The sequence below is a fragment of the Myotis myotis genome, unplaced genomic scaffold (genome assembly GCF_014108235.1).
Source record: "Myotis myotis isolate mMyoMyo1 unplaced genomic scaffold, mMyoMyo1.p scaffold_m19_p_1, whole genome shotgun sequence".
Classification (NCBI taxonomy): domain Eukaryota; kingdom Metazoa; phylum Chordata; class Mammalia; order Chiroptera; family Vespertilionidae; genus Myotis; species Myotis myotis.
This window is the reverse complement of record NW_023416313.1, coordinates 96,320,397-96,342,092: the sequence shown is the minus strand read 5'-3', so window position 1 is coordinate 96,342,092 and position 21,696 is coordinate 96,320,397. Positions and strand designations below refer to the sequence as shown.

General features: G+C 38.7%; 1 protein-coding gene across 2 annotated transcripts in view; it reads left to right on the top strand.

The window, feature by feature from the left end:
• PLXDC2 (plexin domain containing 2) overlaps window positions 1–21,696 on the top strand; it is a 412,799-nt gene that overhangs the window by 262,383 nt on the left and 128,720 nt on the right. For both annotated transcript variants that reach the window (XM_036345506.1, XM_036345495.1), the window contains one exon: window positions 18,928–19,050. In XM_036345506.1, coding sequence (XP_036201399.1) covers window positions 18,928–19,050 — 123 coding nt within the window. The remainder of the gene's footprint in view (window positions 1–18,927; window positions 19,051–21,696) is intronic.

Genomic DNA, 21,696 nt, shown 5'->3' with positions numbered 1-21,696 from the left:
GTAAATAAATAGGGTCACCACAGTCAGGCAATTAGAAAAACTGGAGGAAGGGAATGCATTTTCGGAAGTCTCCTCCCTTACTTTCTGCAATCTTGCCAACCTTCTCACTGTATAAGAGCTTCCAGTTCCTAATGACTCCTGGCTCAGGTGGCGCTCCAACCGCCTGGCCTTTGGGAATATGGTAATCCTTCTGTTCTCTTCGGCCTCCAGCCAGCTTTTATAGGTATAAGGCGAGACAGTAGTTGTTTCCATATTGTTGCTGCTTCATCCTGTTCCAGAAATGTTACACATGTAATAAATATTTATGCCACATAAATCAACACCGTTTTGGACTAGCCTGCAGACATAATAGGGTGGGGCAAGCGTAGGTTTACAGTTTTTATGGAAAATAATAATACAGGAATAAATTCTGTGTTTCACGTACTCACAACTGTAGACCTACTTTTGCTCAACCCTGTATAATGTAATTTCCATGGGGAAATCTATTCTGCATCTCAGGTAAACTGATTCACAAGTAGGTCTCAACACTGTCAACCTCAAATGAATATTAGGATTACCTACACGCATGCTAGGAAGCAATGACATATTAAAAATCAAATATTTGTTCTTCTTTAGCTTCAGAACACATTGTGAAATTTAGTTCATGTTTCTCCAAGCAACAGGCAGGGAAGGGTGAGGGGAACGAGAATGGTGCAAAGTGGCAGAGAAAACCCAGTCTGAAAATTCATAGGTTATTAGGAACAAAGACACGGCTGCCCTCTTTTCCCCCGCTTTCTCTTTATGGCATGCCTGAGGAGGTCAGGAAATAAGGGACATGAGTGTGCACATTGGCCTGCTGTCACGTGGCTGGGCCAGCACTAGTCCTGGTGGAGAATCTTCTGAGGAAGAGCACCGTGCCCTGTGAGAATCTGGCACTCGGGCATCCCTGACCTGCTCCTTAGTGATATGACCTGGGGCAGCATATACTGGATCGCCACAAATTGACTTGCTCATTTAAAAATTAAGCTATTGAATTACACAATCTATAAAATTAACCCTGGGAATCATGATTATTTAAAATGTAGTGTTGGTCTTGAGTAGTTTAAAATATTCTTTAATTCCACAAACATTTATTGAATGCTTATTTTATAGCAGACATTCTACTCTGCAGCAGGGGCACAGAATAATTAAAGCATAATCCCAGCCTTTAAGGAGTCAGAAAGTCCATGCTCAGAAACTGAGTGAATCGCTTCCATGGTAGCAGGAACTTCCTTCAATTTTATCTTTTGACAATTCATCTGTCAGTTGAAGACTCCAATTACATATAAGCGTGACCTCTGGCCACGGAAGATAGAAGGCCTCTAAGTGGACAGGGTAATTGCCATCATGAAACTTGTTCATTTTCTTCCAATGTGAGGCAGAGGTCAGAGTGAGATCTTATCAGATGACCGTGCGAGTGACCCAAGCCAGGGGCCAGACCACACAGGTTGGTCCAGGCCCTGAATCTGGACTCCATTCTAATAGCCATGGAGGCCCTGGAGAGGGCCATGCATTGCAGTGAAGGGATGTTTGGAAGGTAACTGGCTGACACAGTGGTATCAAGAGGGCCTCCCTGCCCATGGCCACGGTGCTAGAATTTCCACTGTAATGTTCTTCAACATGCTCCTTAGGAGCTAACCGTTCCTCTCTGCCCCTCTTTACCAAGCCCCTGGTACCACAGAGATGGAGAGAAAACTTGGAAGCTGCTATACCTTGATCTCCTTTCAGTTTCTCAAAGAAACCATGCTCTTTACCATCTCGGTGTCATTCATAACCTGTTTCCTCTCTCTCTGGAACTCTCCCCCGTCAGCCCATCGTTAATTCCTAAGCATCCTTCAACTCTTGGCCTTTCAGGGAACTCTCCTAGCCACCCTATGGTAAATACTATTTGCTTTAGGCTGTATGCTGTATGCCATTTAGTATATTCTACATGTGTGTACTATATGCTGTATCCTATATGTGTACTATATGCTATATACTATACACTATACACTATGTACTATATACTATATATTTTATTTATAGCATAGCATTTATCACTACTCTTTAGTATATATTAATGTTTTTGGTTATTTGTTTAAATATCTTTTTCTCTAATAAAAAGATTTACCAGGTTAGAAATTATGGCTGTGTTGTTTCCCATTATATAACCAGTGCCTCCGTAAATATCTCTCAAAGTTTGAATAATGAATGATGACCTTAGGAAGAAATTAATTTTGAGATTTCTGAAGCTGTATAATTTGATGGAAAATGGGGGAAGGGAATAGCTTAGGCAAAACCATAAAGGGAGAAGTAAGCACCTAACAAGTGACATCTAAATCCCTATTTTGCTTTCCATTTTAATCAACTATAAGACTAAATCAACCTTTAGGAAACACTGTATTGAGGATAATGATTTCCAGTGGCCTTCCTTCACTGTCACAGGCAAGGTTCTTAACAGGCTCCCGGAGAGATATTATGCAAAGGTGACTTCCAAAATCTTGATGAGCAGATGACAATTAAGGGTTATTATGAACAGAAAAGGGTTACTCTGTTTATGGCATTTTGAATAGAGTGCATTAAGTTTGAAGTATTTTGGCTTTGGTTATTTGTATTCATAACCTCAAAATAAAAATTACTTCAAGGTACTTACCGCCTAGAAGTAGGAATATATATATTTAATTGTTCACTTCAAGGATTAAGATTGTGATAGATGCCAAATTCAGATCACAGGTGGAATTTTTTTTTAATTTCTTTTTTTAAATATTTTGTAATGCAATCAAGAGAAAGTAACATAGATTGAGGATTTCTTACTTTGATTTTAATATGTTTTTATTTATTTTAGACAGAGAGAAAGGGAAAGGGAGAGAGGAAAAAAAACAGATACAAGAGAGAGAAACATTGATCAGATGCCTCATGCACTCCCCAACTGGGGACAGTGCTCAAAACCAGACATATGCCCTGAAATCAAACAGGGGACCTTTTGATGCACGGGGTGATACCCAATCAATGCAAACCACACTGGCCAGGACAAGGATTTCCTGTGTTTGTTTATGTATTAAATAAGGGTTGAAAAAAATGACCAGAAATTAGATCCATAAATGTCTTGATCGTTTTCTGAAGGAGAAAAAGAAAAAGTTGAACCTTTCCTAATCCTGGGCAATACATTGCCTAATTTTTTAAAAAATGAGAAGGAATACAATCCATTATGATTGGCAATGCTAACCCATACCTTAGGGAAGTTAAAATATTTATATTTTTTTGTGAAATAGGATATCACATTTTCCCAAATTTCTGCTTATTCCAGTTAATATTAGGATGTGTTTTTATCCTTTTGTTTCCAGGAAGTATTTAGCAATGGTATTGAGTTTTGGGCATTGTCACAACAACAAAATATGTCATCATTTTTTATAATGCATTAGTTTTATGAAGTACCACGTTGCGGCCACCACTGGGAATTACTGTCATGAAGTGGTTTTAAATGTTTCCACACAAATTGGCAACTTGAGCATATTAGATATTGTGATCCCTTGAGAAAAATAGCAGCTTCTTTCTGAGGCTGATAAATTATATTTCCAGTGATTCACTGAAAGCATTAAAAACTCATTATGCAAGAGTCTTTCTTCTTCTAGGATAGTCTGCCCAGTGTTTGTAAGCTTAGCTCAAAAGAATTAGATTAGTAAGATTATTTTGTCTGAGAACATATTTTTTTTTTGTCTACAGGTTTTTCTTCTTAGTGATTGTAATCAGTAATTTTCTATTTGAAAATAGTCTTTCTGATATCTTCTTTCAGATGGGAAATAATTACAAAGTCATTTAAGTGGAGGATATTTCAATGTATTTTAAAAATACTACATAATTATGAAAGATCAATAGAGTAATGCATATTTAGAATTAGAGAACCTTAACTAGTCAATGCAATTCTAAAACATGTAAAGGACCCTCCAGGAAGGCAGGGTGCTCGCCATCTTTTCAGTGCTGTAGCCAGCCTCCAATACAACATTTGGTCTAAATCTGTTTTTTGTTTAATAAATGGAGGAATAATTGAAATATAATAAGCACAGTTTTCTTTTCTAAGCATTTAGAGGAATACATGAATCTGACCCTTTCATTTAAGGAAGATTAATGTGTATAGCAAAAGAAACACGATATGCCAATAACTATTGCCTATGCCACCGTGGCAACGTTGAAAAATGACGTGAAAGTTCAAATGAATGCAACCTCTGCCTGGTAGGGATGGAGACTGCTCAGGAAGAAGTGTTAAAGATTGAGCTGGAGAAATAGGTGCGATTTTGACAGGCATAGTGTATGCGGAAGAAGGGCTCTCCAGAAAGGGGAAACAGAAAGGAGAGCATGCAGCAAAGAACTGGAAAACATGGAAGAGTAGAAGACCCGACCTTGCCTACCCTGGGGAGAAAACTGAATAGATAAATCCGTGCTGGGTCACCAAGGCAGAAAATGACAGGCCATGCCTCTTAGAACTCTTTTCTTATTACCTTGCATCAAAAATTAGTTCTTTCTCTTGTGGTCTTTATCATAAGCAGTGACAGGGAATGGCCTGATCAGAAATGTTCTGTTCACTTACCTCAGTTGTAGCATTGGTAGTGTTTAAACTTCTATGACACCATCTTTTCTGGCTCATTACCTCCCCTCCCAAACCTTGTTCCTTATTTCATCACTCTTTTCAGTTTTGCAGGATCTCCATGTTAAGGTTGTCTTTGTCTTTGTCTTGCTTTTCCTTTTTGATCAGCTGTGTTCCTTTCCCCCACAGACTCCATTTGACCCACCCCTTTCTGTCCTTCCTCACTGCCAACAGTTAGGCTTCATGTCACCTCACACCTGGCTTATTCCAATCACTTCTGACTCCTCTCTGGGCTACTTGTCTACACTCACTCCCTCACCAGGGAGTATAATTGTACCGAATTAAACTAAAACGTGGTTTTATTACTCTTCTGCTTCGTTACACAATAGAACATTATAGAGAACCTGTTATGTACTTCACAGAGCAATAGGCAGAGGGGGTTACAATGACAATGCATTCCCTGCTCTGCGGGAATGTCCAGTTTAGTGTGGGTGACAGACTTGTAAACCTAAGTTATGCACAATGGAAAAGGTAATAAAATGTCTTCTATTATTTTCCAATACTTTCATGTATGCTTATTTATTTTAACCTTGATGGTAAATTCCTCATGCCATTTAAAAATAAATTTATTATTCTACTTACTTTAAACTAAATTATTTATTTTTACCTATACTAGCAACTAATGTTATGATGTTTTATAATTTGAAAGATAAGTACATTTTTAATTCAATTTAGATTTTTGAAGACAATTTTGTTGGGAATCAAAGAAATATTTCACTTGAGCCATAGATATTCTCCAAGTAAAATATACATATTTATTAACTAACATTTGGTTTAGTTTGGTTCAAAGTCTAAACCAAAAATGTCTGTGTAAAATGCTTGGTTTATAAATAAACATTATAAAGAATCACTCTGTAATCATTGCAGGAAAGACATATTCATTTTCAAACCAATTAAGAATGACCAAACATTGCTGTTATCAGCTAAAATAGACTGCTAAACTATAATGTTTATGTAAGCCCATGGTAACCACAAATAAAATACCTATAGAAAATACATAAAAGATAAAGAGGAATTTAAGCATATCATTATAAAAAATCAATAACATACAAAGGGAAGTGATAGGAGAGGAAAATAGGAATAAAGGAGCTATAAGACAGACAGAAAACAACCAACAAAATCTGGGGCAGACATACATATCAAACAAAATCACAGTAGTAAGTCTTTCTCAATAATTACTTTAAATGTAAATGGATTATCCTTCCTAATCAGAAGATTTTACTACTGAATGGATTGAAAAACACAAAAATGAAGATTCAACTATATTCTGTCACAAGAAACTCACTTTGGATTTAAGGACACACATGGGCTCAAAAAGAAGAGATGGAAAAAGATATTTCATACAAATGGTAACCAAAAGAGAAAAGGGGTAGCTGTACTTATATCACACAAGTAGAATTCTAATGTAAGTATAGCCTATCACAAGAGACAAAGAATTTTATATAGTGATAAAAGAATCAATTCATCAGGAAGACATAACAATTAAATATATGTGCACCCAACATTAAAGCTCATAAATATGTAAATCAAACAAAGACAAACTGAAGGGGGAAATAGACAGGAAGAAATCATAACAGGGAACTTCAGTATCCCCCCTTCAATAATGGATACAACTTCCAGACAGAAAATCAATAAGGAAACAGTGGACTTGAATAACAATATAGATCAAAAGAACCTAACAGACATACGGAGAATATTCCATCCAATAGCCCAGAATATACATTCTCCTCAAGTTCATATGGAACATTCTTCAGGATAGGTTATATGTTAGGCCACAAAACAAGTCTTAACAAATTTTAGAAGACTGAAATCGTATCAAGCACCTTTTCTGGCCACAAACTAGAAAATTAATAGCTAAAGGAAAACTGGAAAAGTAACAGTATATGGGGATTAAGCAACACACCCCCCTGCTCATGCAGTGGGTCAAAGAAGTGTTCTTACCACAATTAAAACAAACAAACAAACAAAAAGGGCGAAGGACCACATTTGGGGTAAACTTTGCATGAGAACCAGAGAACCAACCTATGGTTGTCCTTTCTTATAACAAAATTCATTTTCCTGGAGCACAATTATTTTGAGAAGCATTTTATATCCAGAAAGTTCACAGATCCTAATGTACCTCTTCAAATATTTTCTAATACTTCTTCACGACATTTTATTTGTCATTTGGATTTTATTTCACAGTCCCTCACTGAGTCTTTCAGTTATTAAACAGAATGGAGATGAACTTTAATTGTTTTCTTATGAAAATAAAAAGGTTCCAGCTCCCTTTCAGGATTCGCTCTGTGCCCAGCCTCACTTTGGATTTTAAATCGCTCCTCTCCTCGTTGTATTGTCTTCATTACTCTTTTCCTGAAAAGTCATCCTCCGCTGCATTTCAGCCCCATGTTTTTCTCCCCGTTACCCTCTGCTTCATCTGAATCAGGTTGGGAACCTCAGAAAAACACTTCTGTCAGAGTATATTTATAATATGTCTACAGTTGGGTTTTACAGATTTTTAAGTATAATACTTTTTTTTTTTGCTTTCTATTTATTTAATGTTATGTCAATACTTATTCTCCCTTAGTTTATTCCAAAGAGAGGACCGTATCAAAGTTGGAAAGAAAATCTTTACTATGGAACAAATTTGCTATATCCCCTTACAGTATCTATGCGCTACTAATATTGCAAATACATTGTCAGTGGGGAAATAAATGAATTTGTCATATAGAGGCTCTACTTATAAATTAAGGTTTATTCCACAGAAAATTACATCAAAATGCAATGCTACTCTTGAAGTGATTTTTTTTTTAGTTATTCCAAGTTTATCTATATGTGTCCTTGCATCCTCATCTTATCTGGGGCAGAAATACATGCCCAGTTTTATGGTGAAATTATCAGGTGACCCCTCCCTTTTGTAGGTCTTGAAATGGATGGAATATGATTATTGCCAGATCCCTCTGGTTCCCAAGGGCTTAATGCAAAGGCACCTGACTCAACAGGAAACTTTCAGTGATGGAAAAACCACCATGTGACCCATTTTATTGTGGTACCTAAGCTTGCATATAAGTGACAGGAGTTGGGTTATATTGTTTGCATTCTTTTATTCTGAAACTAGTCTATAAACCTAGATTTAACTTTTTCTCCATGAGTTCCCTTATTTTAGTAAATGTCACCATCATCTTCCATTTAACTCCTTTCTCAGCACCCCACCCTTTATCTAATGAACCATCTGAGTATTGATTCTACTTTTGAAAAACCCTTTGATGTGTCTACTTCCATCTACCTCACTCCCAGTTTTAAGCCCATTCCATCTTTCCATGGATTGTTGAAATAGTGAACTGTTCACCCTGTTTCAAGATTCCGCCTTACTCATTTTATATATGCTGCCTAATATAGACTTTAAATAATCTTAAATATATCAGCTGTATTAAAAAATCCATAATATGTAAACCACCTGTGTATCCAATACCCAGATTCAGGGGGTGGGGCAGAAACAGACCCAGTTTTCAGGGCTGACCAGCAGCCCTGAACGACGGATGGACAGATTGCTCAGACACAGTTCCACAGTGAAAGAGGGCTAAGGGGCTCCCAGCTCTAGAGGCCAGAGCAGCCTCCATAGCTTGCCTCGTTAGGCTTTTATTGTAGTTTTTATCTTTCGATACAAGCGGTAGGGTGAGCAATCTTGGGAGGACAGGTGTGTTTACATTATCCTCTAGGCAAGGGCATCCGGGGATTAAGGATTCCAGTAAACACTCAGGGGTCTGCACGTGCACAGGCTTGTTTGGAAAGATCAAGGAATAATTAGGGGCGCCACCTTCCACACTCCCCTAAGTCTCCCCTAAGTCGAATTCTGATAAACAGAGCAGGCGGCCGTCCACACACTTCCCTTTTCTCAGCATGTCCTCCTTACAACTTCCCAACCAAGTCTCCTGTGCTCCCGAACACCAGTTGAATTTTGCTTTGTACTCATTCTTCATTTGTCTACTCTAGAAATAAACACTCCCCTGAAGGTGGAGTTTATCAGAATGCCCTTCCAGTAAAGCAGATCTGGTCATATCAAGTCTCTGCTTCAGCACTTCAATGTGTTCCCGTCATCTTTGAAAAAAATCCCCAAACCTTTGCTGTGGCTGCCATGGCCTCCCACAGGCTGACCCCTGACTCTGGCTCTCCAGCCTCATCACATGCCATTCTCTGTGAAGCCCAGAGAACGTCCTCCTCCCTCCTCTAACCGTCATGCCTAGTGCAATCCCTCAAACATACTGAGCACTCCATGATTGCTTGCAGATTGGGTGAGTACACGAATAATGGTCAGGCACTATGTTGAGACGCAAACATTAAAAAGTTGTAGTCACTGTCCTCTATAGTCAGTAACTGGTGCTAAGAGAGAGGTAAAAATGGGCCAGGGGATGGATGTGAAAGGAAACCACTGTAACTCAGTGTGATCAAGTTTATAATAGAAGCCTGGGTGAGCATAGGGATGGAACACTGACGGGTGTCATCAGATCTTCGGAGTTGGAGTGGATAAAAGAAGGCTTCACTGAAGAGATATTTCAGTTGAAGCTTGAAAGATGAATAGGATTTTTCAGGTCACAGAAGGAGGAAATAATATTTCAGCCAGAAAAAGCAGCATGTGTAAGGTCACAAAGCCCATGGGCCCGGGGAGAGCAGAGAGGAGCTGAAATGCAGGGTGCCTGTGGAGGGCTAGGAGACAGCTGTGAAGAGCCGGCAGTGACCAGGCTGCGGGGGGAGGGGGGTTGTTGCAAGGGGGGGGGGGGGGGGCGTGGTTTATATCTCTGTGGCAGCATTTGGAAATTCAGCATTCTCATTCTTGAAACCCAATTTATTCCTTATATGCCAGACACTGTGCCAAGCCCAGTAGCATATAGTACAAAGATAAGTAAATTGACACACTCTTAAAAGCTTATCTGATAAGGAGATAAAAGAAATCCACAGCAATTTTGTTGTTGTTAATCCTCACATGAGGATATTCTTTCCATTGCTTTCCAGAGAGAAAGGAAGGGAGGGGGAGAAAGACAGAGAGAAACATCAAGGTAAGAGAGACACCTCCACTGGTTGCCTTCCTCATGCGCCCTGACTGGGAGTGGGGAGCAATCCTGCAACCCAGCTATGTGCCCTTGACCTGCGACCCCTCGGGTGGGCGGGCCGACGCTTTAATCACCGAGCAACACTTGCCAGGGCTGCAATTTTTATGTTATGTTTTTAGCACTTTCTCCTCAGCTACTGTTGTTCCTGGAGTGGCTAGATTGTAATGAAATCTTAGTTTTGTATAATGTTTTGTACATTATAAAGTCATTGGGCAACAAGCAGCCATAAACCAGAGGGGCTCCCATGTCACTCCCACACCCTTAACCCGCACCATAGCTCCCATTTTTCAGAAACCGCCGGCATGGCAGAGCCAGCAGAAGGTGGTTACAGCCCCCTGAGGGGCTGCAGTGAGCCGCACACACAGTATTTCAGCCTCCACTCTTGGCGGGACGGTAGGGGTTGGTGGGGGGTCTGCGCTGACCCTCTATTCAAGGTCAGCTGTGAGCAGAGGCTCATCTGGGAGATTTCAGTCCCTTGTTTGAAATGACTGGGGAGAACCTTTCCTTTAGTGTAAGGAGGATTAGGAGGGTCATCTTCCTCGGCAACACGTAAATACTCCTGAGAGGAGATAGCATGGCGAACACTATATACCCTTCACACCATAGTACATGATACCCTTCCGCCCCCGCCCGGAGAGATGTTTTAAACAGGAAGGAGAGAGCTAGGTGTCATTAACTACCTGAGATGGGTTTCCTTTAAAAAATTATACATATAGTTTATGGGTTTTAGAGAGGAAAGGAGAAGTAGAGAAAGAGAGAAACATCAGTGATGAGAGAGAATGATTGATCGGCTCCCTCCTGCACTCCCCACACTGGGGGTTGGGCCCACAACCTGGCCATGTGCCCTGACTTGGGATAGAACCGTGACCTCTTGGTTCATAGGTCTACTTTCCACTGAGCCACGCCGGCAGGGCTGAGCAGGATTTCTCATCATGGCAATGTCTGAAAAAGAAAATGTTGAAGTCTGAGCAATGAACTATTAATTTCGTCTCTCCCATGCCTCCTATATCTCCAATTTTTGGAAAGGTTAAAACTTTATTAAATTTTATTTGAAGGGGTATTACTGTAGCACTGGTGTCTGATTCAGTACAGGCCTGCCCTAGTTTTATTGAGCTTTGGGAGCATATACCAGGTGCACTGTTAAGGCTGGGTTATGTCACTGAGGCCGAACTACTGCAGCCACCTGGACTGCTCCGCTCAGGCACTGAGCCGGAGGTGCAGGCGACTGTCCGGGGCAAGCATTCCTCCCAGGACCTTTTCATGCTCTGCCTTAGCAGACATAAAGTGAAATACAATTTAAAAATGTGTGCCTTCGGTTCTGACCAGTCTGAACCAGTTCCACGGAAGTGCGTGCGAGACACGGGCTCTTGCTGCTCTTCCACAAAGGCTAACCTATTAGAAAAGCAGGTTGTTAATTACAGCATAGCTTCCATGCCTTTTCCCAGCCCCCTCAGATGAGGGCCTCTTTTCAACCTAAGAAGATGATAGCTTTGCCCTCGGAGACTTTTGACAAATATAAAGGTAAAGGTGTTGAAAAAATAAATGTAAGAATTTCTTATTTTCCCTGGGAGGCATCAAAAACAGTTGCAGCAGCACTTGGAAGGTCTTTTTCTACTGATGATAGCAGTTAACCTAAGAGGAGTGTAGAATTCTTCTTTACTTTTTGGGATTGTCTCAGGATGGTGGTTCTGTTGCTTGCCTTTTTAAAAAAATATTTTTTTTTTATTGATTTTAGAGAGGGAAGGAGAGATGGAAACGTCAATGATGTGAGAGAATCACTGATTGGCTGCTTTGAGGTCCCTGTCAAGCCCCACCGGGTGGGGAGCGTGGCCTCAGGTCCCCTGGCCCAACGCCAGGGCAGGGGGCGGCTGGGGCGGGGGACGCACCTTGAGGTTCCCCATCAAGGGGGGCACAGCCTGAGGTCCTCCATCAAGCCCTGCCAAGTGGGGGGTGCAGCCTGCGGTCCCCCAGCCTGGCGTCAGGGCAGGGGGCGTGGCCTGAGGTCCTCCGTCAAGCCCTGCTGGGCAGGGGGCACAGCCTGAGGTCCCCCAGCCTGGCGCTGGGGTGCGGGGCATGGTCTGAGGTCCTCTATCATGCCCCACCAGGTGGGGGGCACAGCTTCAGGTCCCCTGCCCTGGCCAGCACCACGCAGCCTCAGGTCCCTGCTGATTGCTCATAAAGGCTCGTATGGGAACTTGACCTCTGCTGTGGGTCATAATTGACCATTATGGCATGACGGTCAATTTTCATATTCCCTCTTTATTAGATAAGATATATAGACAGCCCTCAAGTTACGTCGGTTTCGATGTACGTCAATTTGTGGTTAATTGCCATCTCCCATATATTTATAAAAAAAAAGTTCCTTCATTTCGACGTATGTACACATGTGCTTTATGTTTTTTATCATTTATTTACAACAAGTAAAGGTCTTACAGATTGTTCTATAAATACAATGCGGTCTGATAACATAGAGGCTACCTGAAGGTGGTCTCTCTTTACATTTGGCCATCCTCCTTCCAGGGCTGTTTCTAGACATTTGAAAAATGGATTTCAATGATAGATTTTAACTCCTTCAAAAAGGAAGGGACAGTTTTCATATTTTTCCCTGGTATACCTGGGCCAGGGCAGAGGAACCGGGGAGGAGTGTAGGGTGGGGAGAGGGGCGTTTGGACGGGGCAGACAGGCATGGAATGAAAGACAGAGCAAGGAATGAGCTCTCCTCTCTAGAGAAGGACAGAACCCGGATGGGAGCCCAGCTGGTCATTTTGCACTGTCCTAGGTAGTTCCCTAAGAGATTATTTGGGTCCTGGTAAATGGAGGAATTCCACAGGAGCAGATAGTCATAAGTTGGGAAGCCAAGTAGTTGCCTTCTAGAAAGTTTGCCCAGAGGAATCAGGGTCCAACATGGAATTCAAAATAGAGTCTTTGCAAACATGGGACAGCATATCTGAAAATCAAGACCTCAGTGCTGGGGCTGCCCATGTGAGTCTAGAATTTGACAATAGGATCCCTGAATCCTCAGTCTAGGAGCATAAATAATTTAAAACAACACTCCTTGTCTCTCCCACATAGGAGTAAAGTTTTTGAAAAATTAGTGGGATCTGCCTGAATAGAGGGGATGAACTTGATTTTCAAGTGAAAAGGAGCAGGCTAATGCCTCCTTGAAAAGCAATACAAAATGAAAATCAAAGAAGTTAAGGATTTTTGTCTCTTTTCTCATGTACACAATTCTGGCTCCTGCTTTTTCTCTCTAGGGCTGGAGAGAGGCGCTTTATATAGCCACCATAAAATTTTACATTGGTAATTTCATAGATATAATTTGCAGCCAATAACCAAGTATAACTTGTTGCTTTTTCCCCCCAGAGGATGACTTTGCTGTAATTTGTAATCCCCAATGATGCCAATTAAGGCAATAGAATAAAGGAGTATTAATATATATATTTACAATGTTTCATTATATAAAATAGATTTGGTATATTTTATCTTGACAGCTGGTTGGAATTATGAAGGGGAAATCTTGGGTGATTGACAATACTATAGGTTGCTTCCAAGGAGCCCGTGGTTGGTGAGCTCACAGGAACTTCTGAAATTGTTCTTTTTCTTCTCTAACCATCTACAAATCCGTGTCCTCACAGTGAACTGTGCGGTCTACAAGCAACAGTTGTACCCACAGGAAGCCTGTTAGGTGAACCCTGTCATTGTACAGTTGCTGCTGGCAGACAGTTACATTACCAGATAACTAACCACAACTTTTAATTTCCAAGTTAGCAATTGCTGCCACATATGGCTTTGTTTAAAATTCTGACTGAGTTACAAACAAGTGTTTGTCTGGAAAGGGGTAGTATATAGCATGTGAGAATATATTGTGATTCATAAAATGGCATTTCTGTAAAATGCAAGTTGAATAACTCAAATCTTCATGAATAGAAATGAAACAGATCATATATAAGGTTAATTAGGGATCAGTATGAAAACTCTATTTTCTAAATCCTTATGGATAAATGGCCATAAATTTCAGATCTATTCAATTAATGTGTAAGGGTCACAGTACACATGTCCTGAAGGTGGCCACGGTGACATACACCACTGTCATTTGCACTCTAAAAATAGCACTTAACTATAAATGCTCAGTGTCCTACAGGCACACCCATCAGCTCCCACCTTTCCTCTAGGATCAAAAATATCCACTGAACGATGATGAAGTGGAATATTTTATGTAGCTCTTTATACGTTAAAGTTTCACAGGGAATTATACCCGCTTCATGCTTTCTTTGTTATTATGACACTTCCAATTAAATGAAACAACCATTTACAACTAACAGGAGGTTAATATTTTTACAAGGTGCTTATTCCATCGGAATGTAAGGAAAGGCATAGCAAACGAAGAGTGTGGGCATTAAGGTGTTCTATTACCTGTTGGCTTGCAGTTCAGTCAGTGGTGTGCCTTAACCCAAACTGCAATAGTGCAAAGAAATGTATCTCGTACCATTTGGGTCTGAAACATGACTTTGAAGTCATATAGACATCTTAGTGCAAGTCCATCAACTGGTATACATTAGACAGAGAAGACCTCCAGGTAAAAATTGGAGATGGTTTAATGGATTGGTTATTTTCAGCAAATTTCATTTTAAGCCCTGTTTGAAAGTGCTTTTAATATATCAACTCGTTCAACCATCACAGCTCAATGATATTCATGCCATTACTACTCTATTTTAACAGATTAGAGAACTGAGGCACAGAGAGGTCAAGAACTTAGTCACATGGCTAAGAAATAATTTGCTTATACCATTACATAAAGTCTATAATTATTTGTCATTCACCTACCAGTTTGAGTCATTTGGTAGATTGCAAAAAAGAAAGCTAATTTCAACTATACATTTTGCCAATTAAAAGAACAGAGGATGAAGTAATATAATAAAAGTAGCAGGATTTGAGGTGACTACAACTTTGCTCTGCGGTGTAGGTGCTGAAATTTTGACAGAGAACAGATCTTTTCCTCCTCACGCTCCTTGTTTAAATGTGAAATCCAGTGAGGAGAGCATATAGTTCTGGAAACATAATGAATTCTAAAATATATTGTAAAGAGTTCATAGAATTTGGAATTATAAACCAATTCTAGCCATTTGGCTTTGAGCAAATTACCCAAATTTATTATATGCCTCATTTAATAAAGGGAAATAATAATAATAATATTGTTTCCAAAGTTATTATAAGGATACAGTGAAGAGAATATATGAAATATAATTGGTAAAGGCCAACATAGAAAAGATAATTGTTCATTTCACTCTTATCACAATAGTACTTATGGTTAATAAATACATAATTGAAGTTGATAAATAGATAATTACTGGGGAGGGTTTATTCATGTCAGAACTTAGGGCAGAATCCTCAAATGACTTGATAAGGCTTGCAGATTTAAAACTAGATTGTTCAAGTGACTGAAGAGCTTCTACAGAAAGCAGCCCACGGAGAGCCTTCCAGGTACAGGAGCAAAGCTGTGATTACAGCTGAACTTATTATTTGACCCTACGTTTACTAGTAAAGACAAATGGAAATTCAGTGTGTTAGCTATCATTTGAAATTCAAAAATGCAAAACAAATTTACTTATTTGGATCTTTCAAATGGAGGTATCTTCTGGGTACCATGTTATCTGGATAATAACCATTTTTCTGCAAAACTTATGCCTGAATAAACGAGTACTATTTAAACTAGAAGCATATAATGAGCAAAGAAGATATGTGATTAGCCCTGCAAATGACTACAACCAAGTCTGAAAAACACACACATAAAATAAAAATAGATTGCCTAAATTACCTCAAAATGTGAAAGACCAAAATGAATGAAATATTTTTTTTTTTTCTGTACTACGAGGTACATGCCCAGGACAGCTAAAGAAAAAAAAAAGAGAGAGAAAAAAGAAAGAAAAAAGAGGTAAATGTAAATAATATTGCAATGAGCATAGAGGTGCATATATTCTTTCAAATTAGAGTTTTGGGTTTCTTCGAATATATACCCAAAAGTGGACTCACAGGGTCATAGGAAGTTCCATTTTTAATTTTTTGAGGACACTCCCAGCTATTTATGGTGCCAGGTGGGTACCTGAAATTCCAGGGTTGGGGAGGGCATCTTGTAAAGTAGATGATTATCTAAATATCAGGTTGTCTAAACGAGTGCTGTGGGACCGTTGAAGCTTTAGAACAGATTTATTGCATTAAAGGTCTTAATTTGCATAGCTGGTTCTTATTCAACACCTAGTTACATTTCCCTGCTCTCAGTGCCTGTAAGGCAGTGGTTCTCAACCTTGGCTGCACATTAGAATCACCTGGGAATCTTTTTAAAATCCTGATTTCTGGGCCTCATCCTCCAGAAATTCTGTTTCTTTGTTATGGGGTGGGGCCACAACATTAGTAACAAAGAAACAGAATTTCCGGAGGATGAGGCCCAGAAATCAGGATTTTAAAAAGATTCCCAGGTGATTCTAATGTGCAGCCAAGGTTGAGAACCACTGCTAAGGTTTCTGCCCAGTGGGTTATAACCACTGCTGAAATGACATTTTAAAACCCGGGGATGTAAGTACTGAGTCCATCAGTGCAGTCAAGCATCTTACCTCTTGGTCAATAAGAAGTAACCTAACATATTAAAAGAAGTAGATTTCAATATGTCTGAGGACCATGAAATAGCAGAATTAAATTCGTTTTGTGGAGTGGTTCGGGTACTTGCCTCCTTGGATTGTTGCTCACATTCTTGGTGGTGGTGGCAGTAATGGTGGTAGCAAATGAATAGTGGTGGCAGATGTGCTAGTAGTTATAGCAGCTGTTTCTTGTTAATAGTAGTTGCACCACCTGATTGTTATTTATTTTAATTTTACATAGTAGAAGAATCAAGGATTATAATTATTGCTTTTATATACTAACAAAATCTTTTATATTTTTACTTTGTTCTTTGGGAACAATTTAAGACTTCATCTTTGAAATTTAGGAAATTTTCATTCTGGAAAACTTTTTCCTGATGAAAGAAGCAGCAGTTAATGGTTCCCATGATTTGAAACTGGGTGTACAGAAGGTGGAGAATAACTTTTTGCCAAGTCTGTGTGGGAACATTCAGTGACAAATATATATATGATTTTAGAAACTAACAGTAAGAATGGAGCATCTGAAATCATCGATGGTTGTGCATTTTGCAACCCTTTTTTTAGGAATTGCTGATGCTTTTCTTAGAGTTGTTTTGGAGAATGAATTTGGTATTGATTTAAAATCACCTTACTCCTTGAGTTACTGCATTCTTTACTCTTCAAATCAAGCAAAGTTTCTTCTAATAGTACCTGGAGAACATAGAGTAGAGAAATAACTATCCAGAGCTACTGTCCCTGAAAGAACATTTGCAGAGTTTAATTTAATTTTTTCCATAAACTATCAGACTTTTAGAATTTTTCTGTCCATTTTAATGGTGAGATTACAAAGGCATGTTGGTGAGGATCAGAGAAAAAATAAATCATAGACCTTGAAAAAATAGTTACTCTTCATCTGTATAATGTTAAGGATGTGATATTGGGCTTTGAACTTCAAGTGTGTCTCTGAAAATCTACAGGGAAATAAAGTAAAAGTAATGGCTACATCACTTTATGTAACATCTTTAGTACATTTGAGCTGTGTAAAATTGCAAATGGACAAAATTCTCCTCAAGGCATAGGAAATTTATTTTGAGAGCTATTACTTATCAAATAAGAAACAAGATGCAATCAACAATTAAAATACATGTTAAGACTTTCCTAATTAAAATATGTGTTTAAGGTAAATAGTCAGAATTAAAATATGCCTTTAATAAAAATTAAAAAAGAAGTAAAGGAGACACTGCTAGAAAGACAAATGAATTTCAAAGTCGGTAACTACAGATTTAATTCTCCAATAATTCCAGTTTATAATTTGAAACAATAAAATCACAATATACAATGAAAGCTTTATTTGGATCATGAAGCTAGATGACAAAAGTTTGAACACTTTTAGAAGTTTAAATCCTACCCAATTTTATATATTGTAAATCTTGCTTGTTTTATCAATTATTGTGAAAATTAAAACATGATCTGCAGTAGCCCCAGATATCTAGTTAGCTTATGATTGCCTGAACACTACAACTGCATTTTCACAAATAACTTGCTCTGGATTTTATTTTGTAATAGTGTGTGTGTGTGTGTGTGTGTGTGCGTGTGTTCGCACATGTGTGTGCCCATTTGCATATATGTTCTTAATTGTGCATTCCTTAGCTTAATGTCAAAATGAGTTATCATTTTGAGGAGCTGACTCTCCTTTCAGACCTAAGACTTGGAGGCAAGAAACTAGTACAGAATTAACAATTGGTCATGGCTAATCCACAAAGTAAATAAACCAAGTGTGAATGATTGAAAGTGGATAAGGTTGTAACATCAGAGCTATTGAAATTTAATTCAAGAGGAAGTTCTTCATAGTAAATTTCCTCTCATTATCCAACTGCTAGCATAGGCCGCCACTGATAAGCAAAGAGGCCTTGTGCAATATCAGTGTTTTCACCATCTTATCTGCAAACATATAATCTTTATCTTTTTGATGAAGTGCTAGAATTACAAAGACTTGAGTAACCTGATAAATGTGCCAGTTTTTTCATGGGTGTTTAGCTTCCCTTCAACTTTGGAAAAGAGGTCTGACACATTTTCTCCATTTTAGTAATGGAGAAAGATATAAAAATATATATGAAGACATGTATGTGTAGCTTCTGAAATGTCCTGAGCTGAAATTGCAGTTTAGGAAAATAAAATTAAACATCATGAAAGTACATTCACTTGTAAAAATGATTCACATGTTTGGCTAGTGCTAAAATAACAAGGAATTAATAAGGGCAGATTGAATGCTGGAATTACTGATAGTACTATACTAATCTTTTCAGCCTGATAATCTCTTCCAGATAATAGTCATTTTGTCCACAATTACAGTTGTTCATAATATAGGTTTTTGATTTGATGGTCTGCAGGGTGCTACCAAATCCTACGCAAATGTGTTCCTTAATCCAGACCCAACTATTGTTGAGCAGACATTAATTTTATTCCTTTTTTTTTTTTAGCTGCTATGATATTTTATTTTCAAAATAATACTGCAACTGAGTTGGAGCTATTGTAATTAAAATTGTATCTGGACTTTTTCTTAACATGTTTCCTGTTTTTCTAATTATAGGTTTCATCTACACTGGAGAAGTTGTACATCGAATGCTGACAGCCACACAGTACATAGCACCTTTAATGGCAAATTTTGATCCCAGTGTCTCCAGAAATTCAACAGTCAGATATTTTGATAATGGTATATATTGATTAGCCTATTTTTTTTACTGAATGCATACTTTTATTTATTTATTTTTTTGGCTCTTCTTTTTTAAATTAAATCTTTATTGTTGAAAGTATTACATATGTTCCCTTTCTCTCCTCCCCCAAATTGGTCCCTTCTGGCCTGCCCCCCACCCCCACCCCAAGCCTTCATCATGAATGCATACTTTTAAATGGTGATCATCAACTTTATATTAATGTTTATGTAACCTGGAGTATTTTGCTTAGTTTTTGATAGATTGATTTATAAACTGCTCTGTGTAAATACCCTAAGATGACAAAGTTATACCATGACATTTAATATGCAGAGTAAATATATAGTTAAATTCCACTCATTTTATTCATTCATTTGATTGTTCAACAAATGTTTAGTAAGACATATTAGACACTATAATAAATGAGTTGTTAAATCAAGCAAGTACATTTGATGCTATTTTCAGTAAGCCCCTGCTATTAGAAAAACTAAATAAGGATAATTTGTTCTGATCCTCAAGTAGAGGCAAGTGTCATAATACATTGATATTAAATTTTCAAAACTTAAGAACTTTATATACCATAAGATGAACACACCTTTAAAAAATATATAGGGTAGTGGGTAGTTAAAATACATGTAAGAAAATCTAGTTTTCCTGCCCAGGCCAATGTGGCTCCATTGGTTGAGCATTGTCCCATGCCAGTTCATTCCCAGTCGGGGCACATGCCCAGGTAGTAGGAGGCATGCAAGAAGCAGCAGATTAATGTTTCTCTCTCACACTGACATTTCTTTCTCTCTCCCTCTCTCTTCCTCCTGTCTTGCTAATGATCAGAAGCTTGATACATTTAAAAGCTCTACATTTTTATATCTTCCACTACATTTTGTTTTGGATATGACAATTTACACATTTTTATATTGTATATCCATTAACAAGTTAATTTAGTTATGGTTATTTTTAATACTTTTGCCTTTTAACCTTTACACTAGAGTTATATGTGCTTTACCTGCCATCATCACAATATTGGAGTATTCTGAATTTAACTACATATTTACCATTACCATTGAGTTTTATGGTTTCATATAATTCTTTTTACTAATTAGCATGATTTTATTTCAACTCAAAGAACTCCCTTTAACGTTTCCTATGAGTCTGGTCTAGTGGTGATCAACTCCTTCAGCTTTTCTTTGTCTAGCAAACTCTTTATCTCTCCTTTAATTCCGAAGGTCAACTTTGCCTGATAGAATGCCCTTGGTTGGCCCTTTGACTATCTCATCCCACTCCCTCTGGCCTGCAAGGTGTCTACTGAAAAATCCAATGATAGCCTCATGTAGATTCCCTTCTAAGAAACAGATTGCTTTCCTTTGCTGCTTTTAAGTTTCTTTCTTTGTCTTTAAACTCTGATAATTTAATTATAATGTTTCCATGCGAGTCTCTTTTGATTCATCTTGTTTGGTATTTGGGGGCCCCCTAGATCTGGATGTCTGTTTTTGTTCCCAGGAAGGGAAATTTTTCAGCCACTATTTCTTTGAATAAGATTTCTGCCCCTTTCTCTCTCCTTTATCCTTCTGAGATCCCTAGAATGTAAATATTGGTCCACTTGATAATGTCCTATATGTCCCTTAGCCTATCATCACTCCTTTCATTCGTTTTCCTTTTTGCTCCTCTGATTGGATGAATTCCACTGCCCTGTCTTCAAGAGCATCAGTCCTGTCTTCTACTTAATGTCGCCTACTGCTGAACCCCTCTATTAAAATTTTCAGATCAGTTATTATATACTTCAGATACATGATTTCTCTTTAATAGTTTTTAATACTTTTTCTGTCATTGGCTGAAATTCTCACTGTGCTCATGCATTGCTCTTCTGACCTCAGTGTTCATCTTTATGATTTATTTTGAACTCATTTGGGTAAATCATTTACCTCCATTTCATTAACATCTGTCTCTGGGGATCTTGTTCTTTTATTTGAAACATATTTCCTTGTTTATTCATATTTCTTGGCTCTGTGTTGGTTTCTGCACATTAGATAAAATAGCCACTTCTTCCATTCTTGTCAGAGGGGTCTTGTGTAGGAGATGACCCTCATCAATCAGGCAGCCTGAAGCTCCTGGTTGCCTCTCAAACCCTTGTGGTTGTCTAAGACATCATCTTTGTTCTCAGTAGCTGAGAGTGTTCTAAGACCCATCAGTGTCCTAAAGGGGAGATCAGTCAGCACCTAGATGCAAGCTGATTTGTTGCTACTCTCAGGCAGCAGCTGGGGAAGTCTGCAGTCAAACCCCTTCCAGGGAGAAACTGGGGGACAGGCATTTTTGCCTGCCCTCTCTGCACTGTGTCTGGAAGTTTAATCCTGGGAGTGCTTCTGCACCCATTTTGAAACTTCTTTGTTTGCTCTAATCTCTGACTTGTAGATGCAAGCCCTGTTGGCTATCAGAGCAAGGCGGTTTATTTTAGGTGCCAAACCTCGATGGCAGCCATAAAATTTGGGGCGCTCTACATAGACAGAGCTCCTTTGAGATGAATACTGGCAACTTGGTTTTACTGTTGGAGTAAGCTGCAGGGAGAAGGTGGAGCATTAGATGAATGCTACTTAGATGCTGGACCCTCATGCAGCAGCTTATAAAATATATCGTCACATCCCTTAAATAAAAAT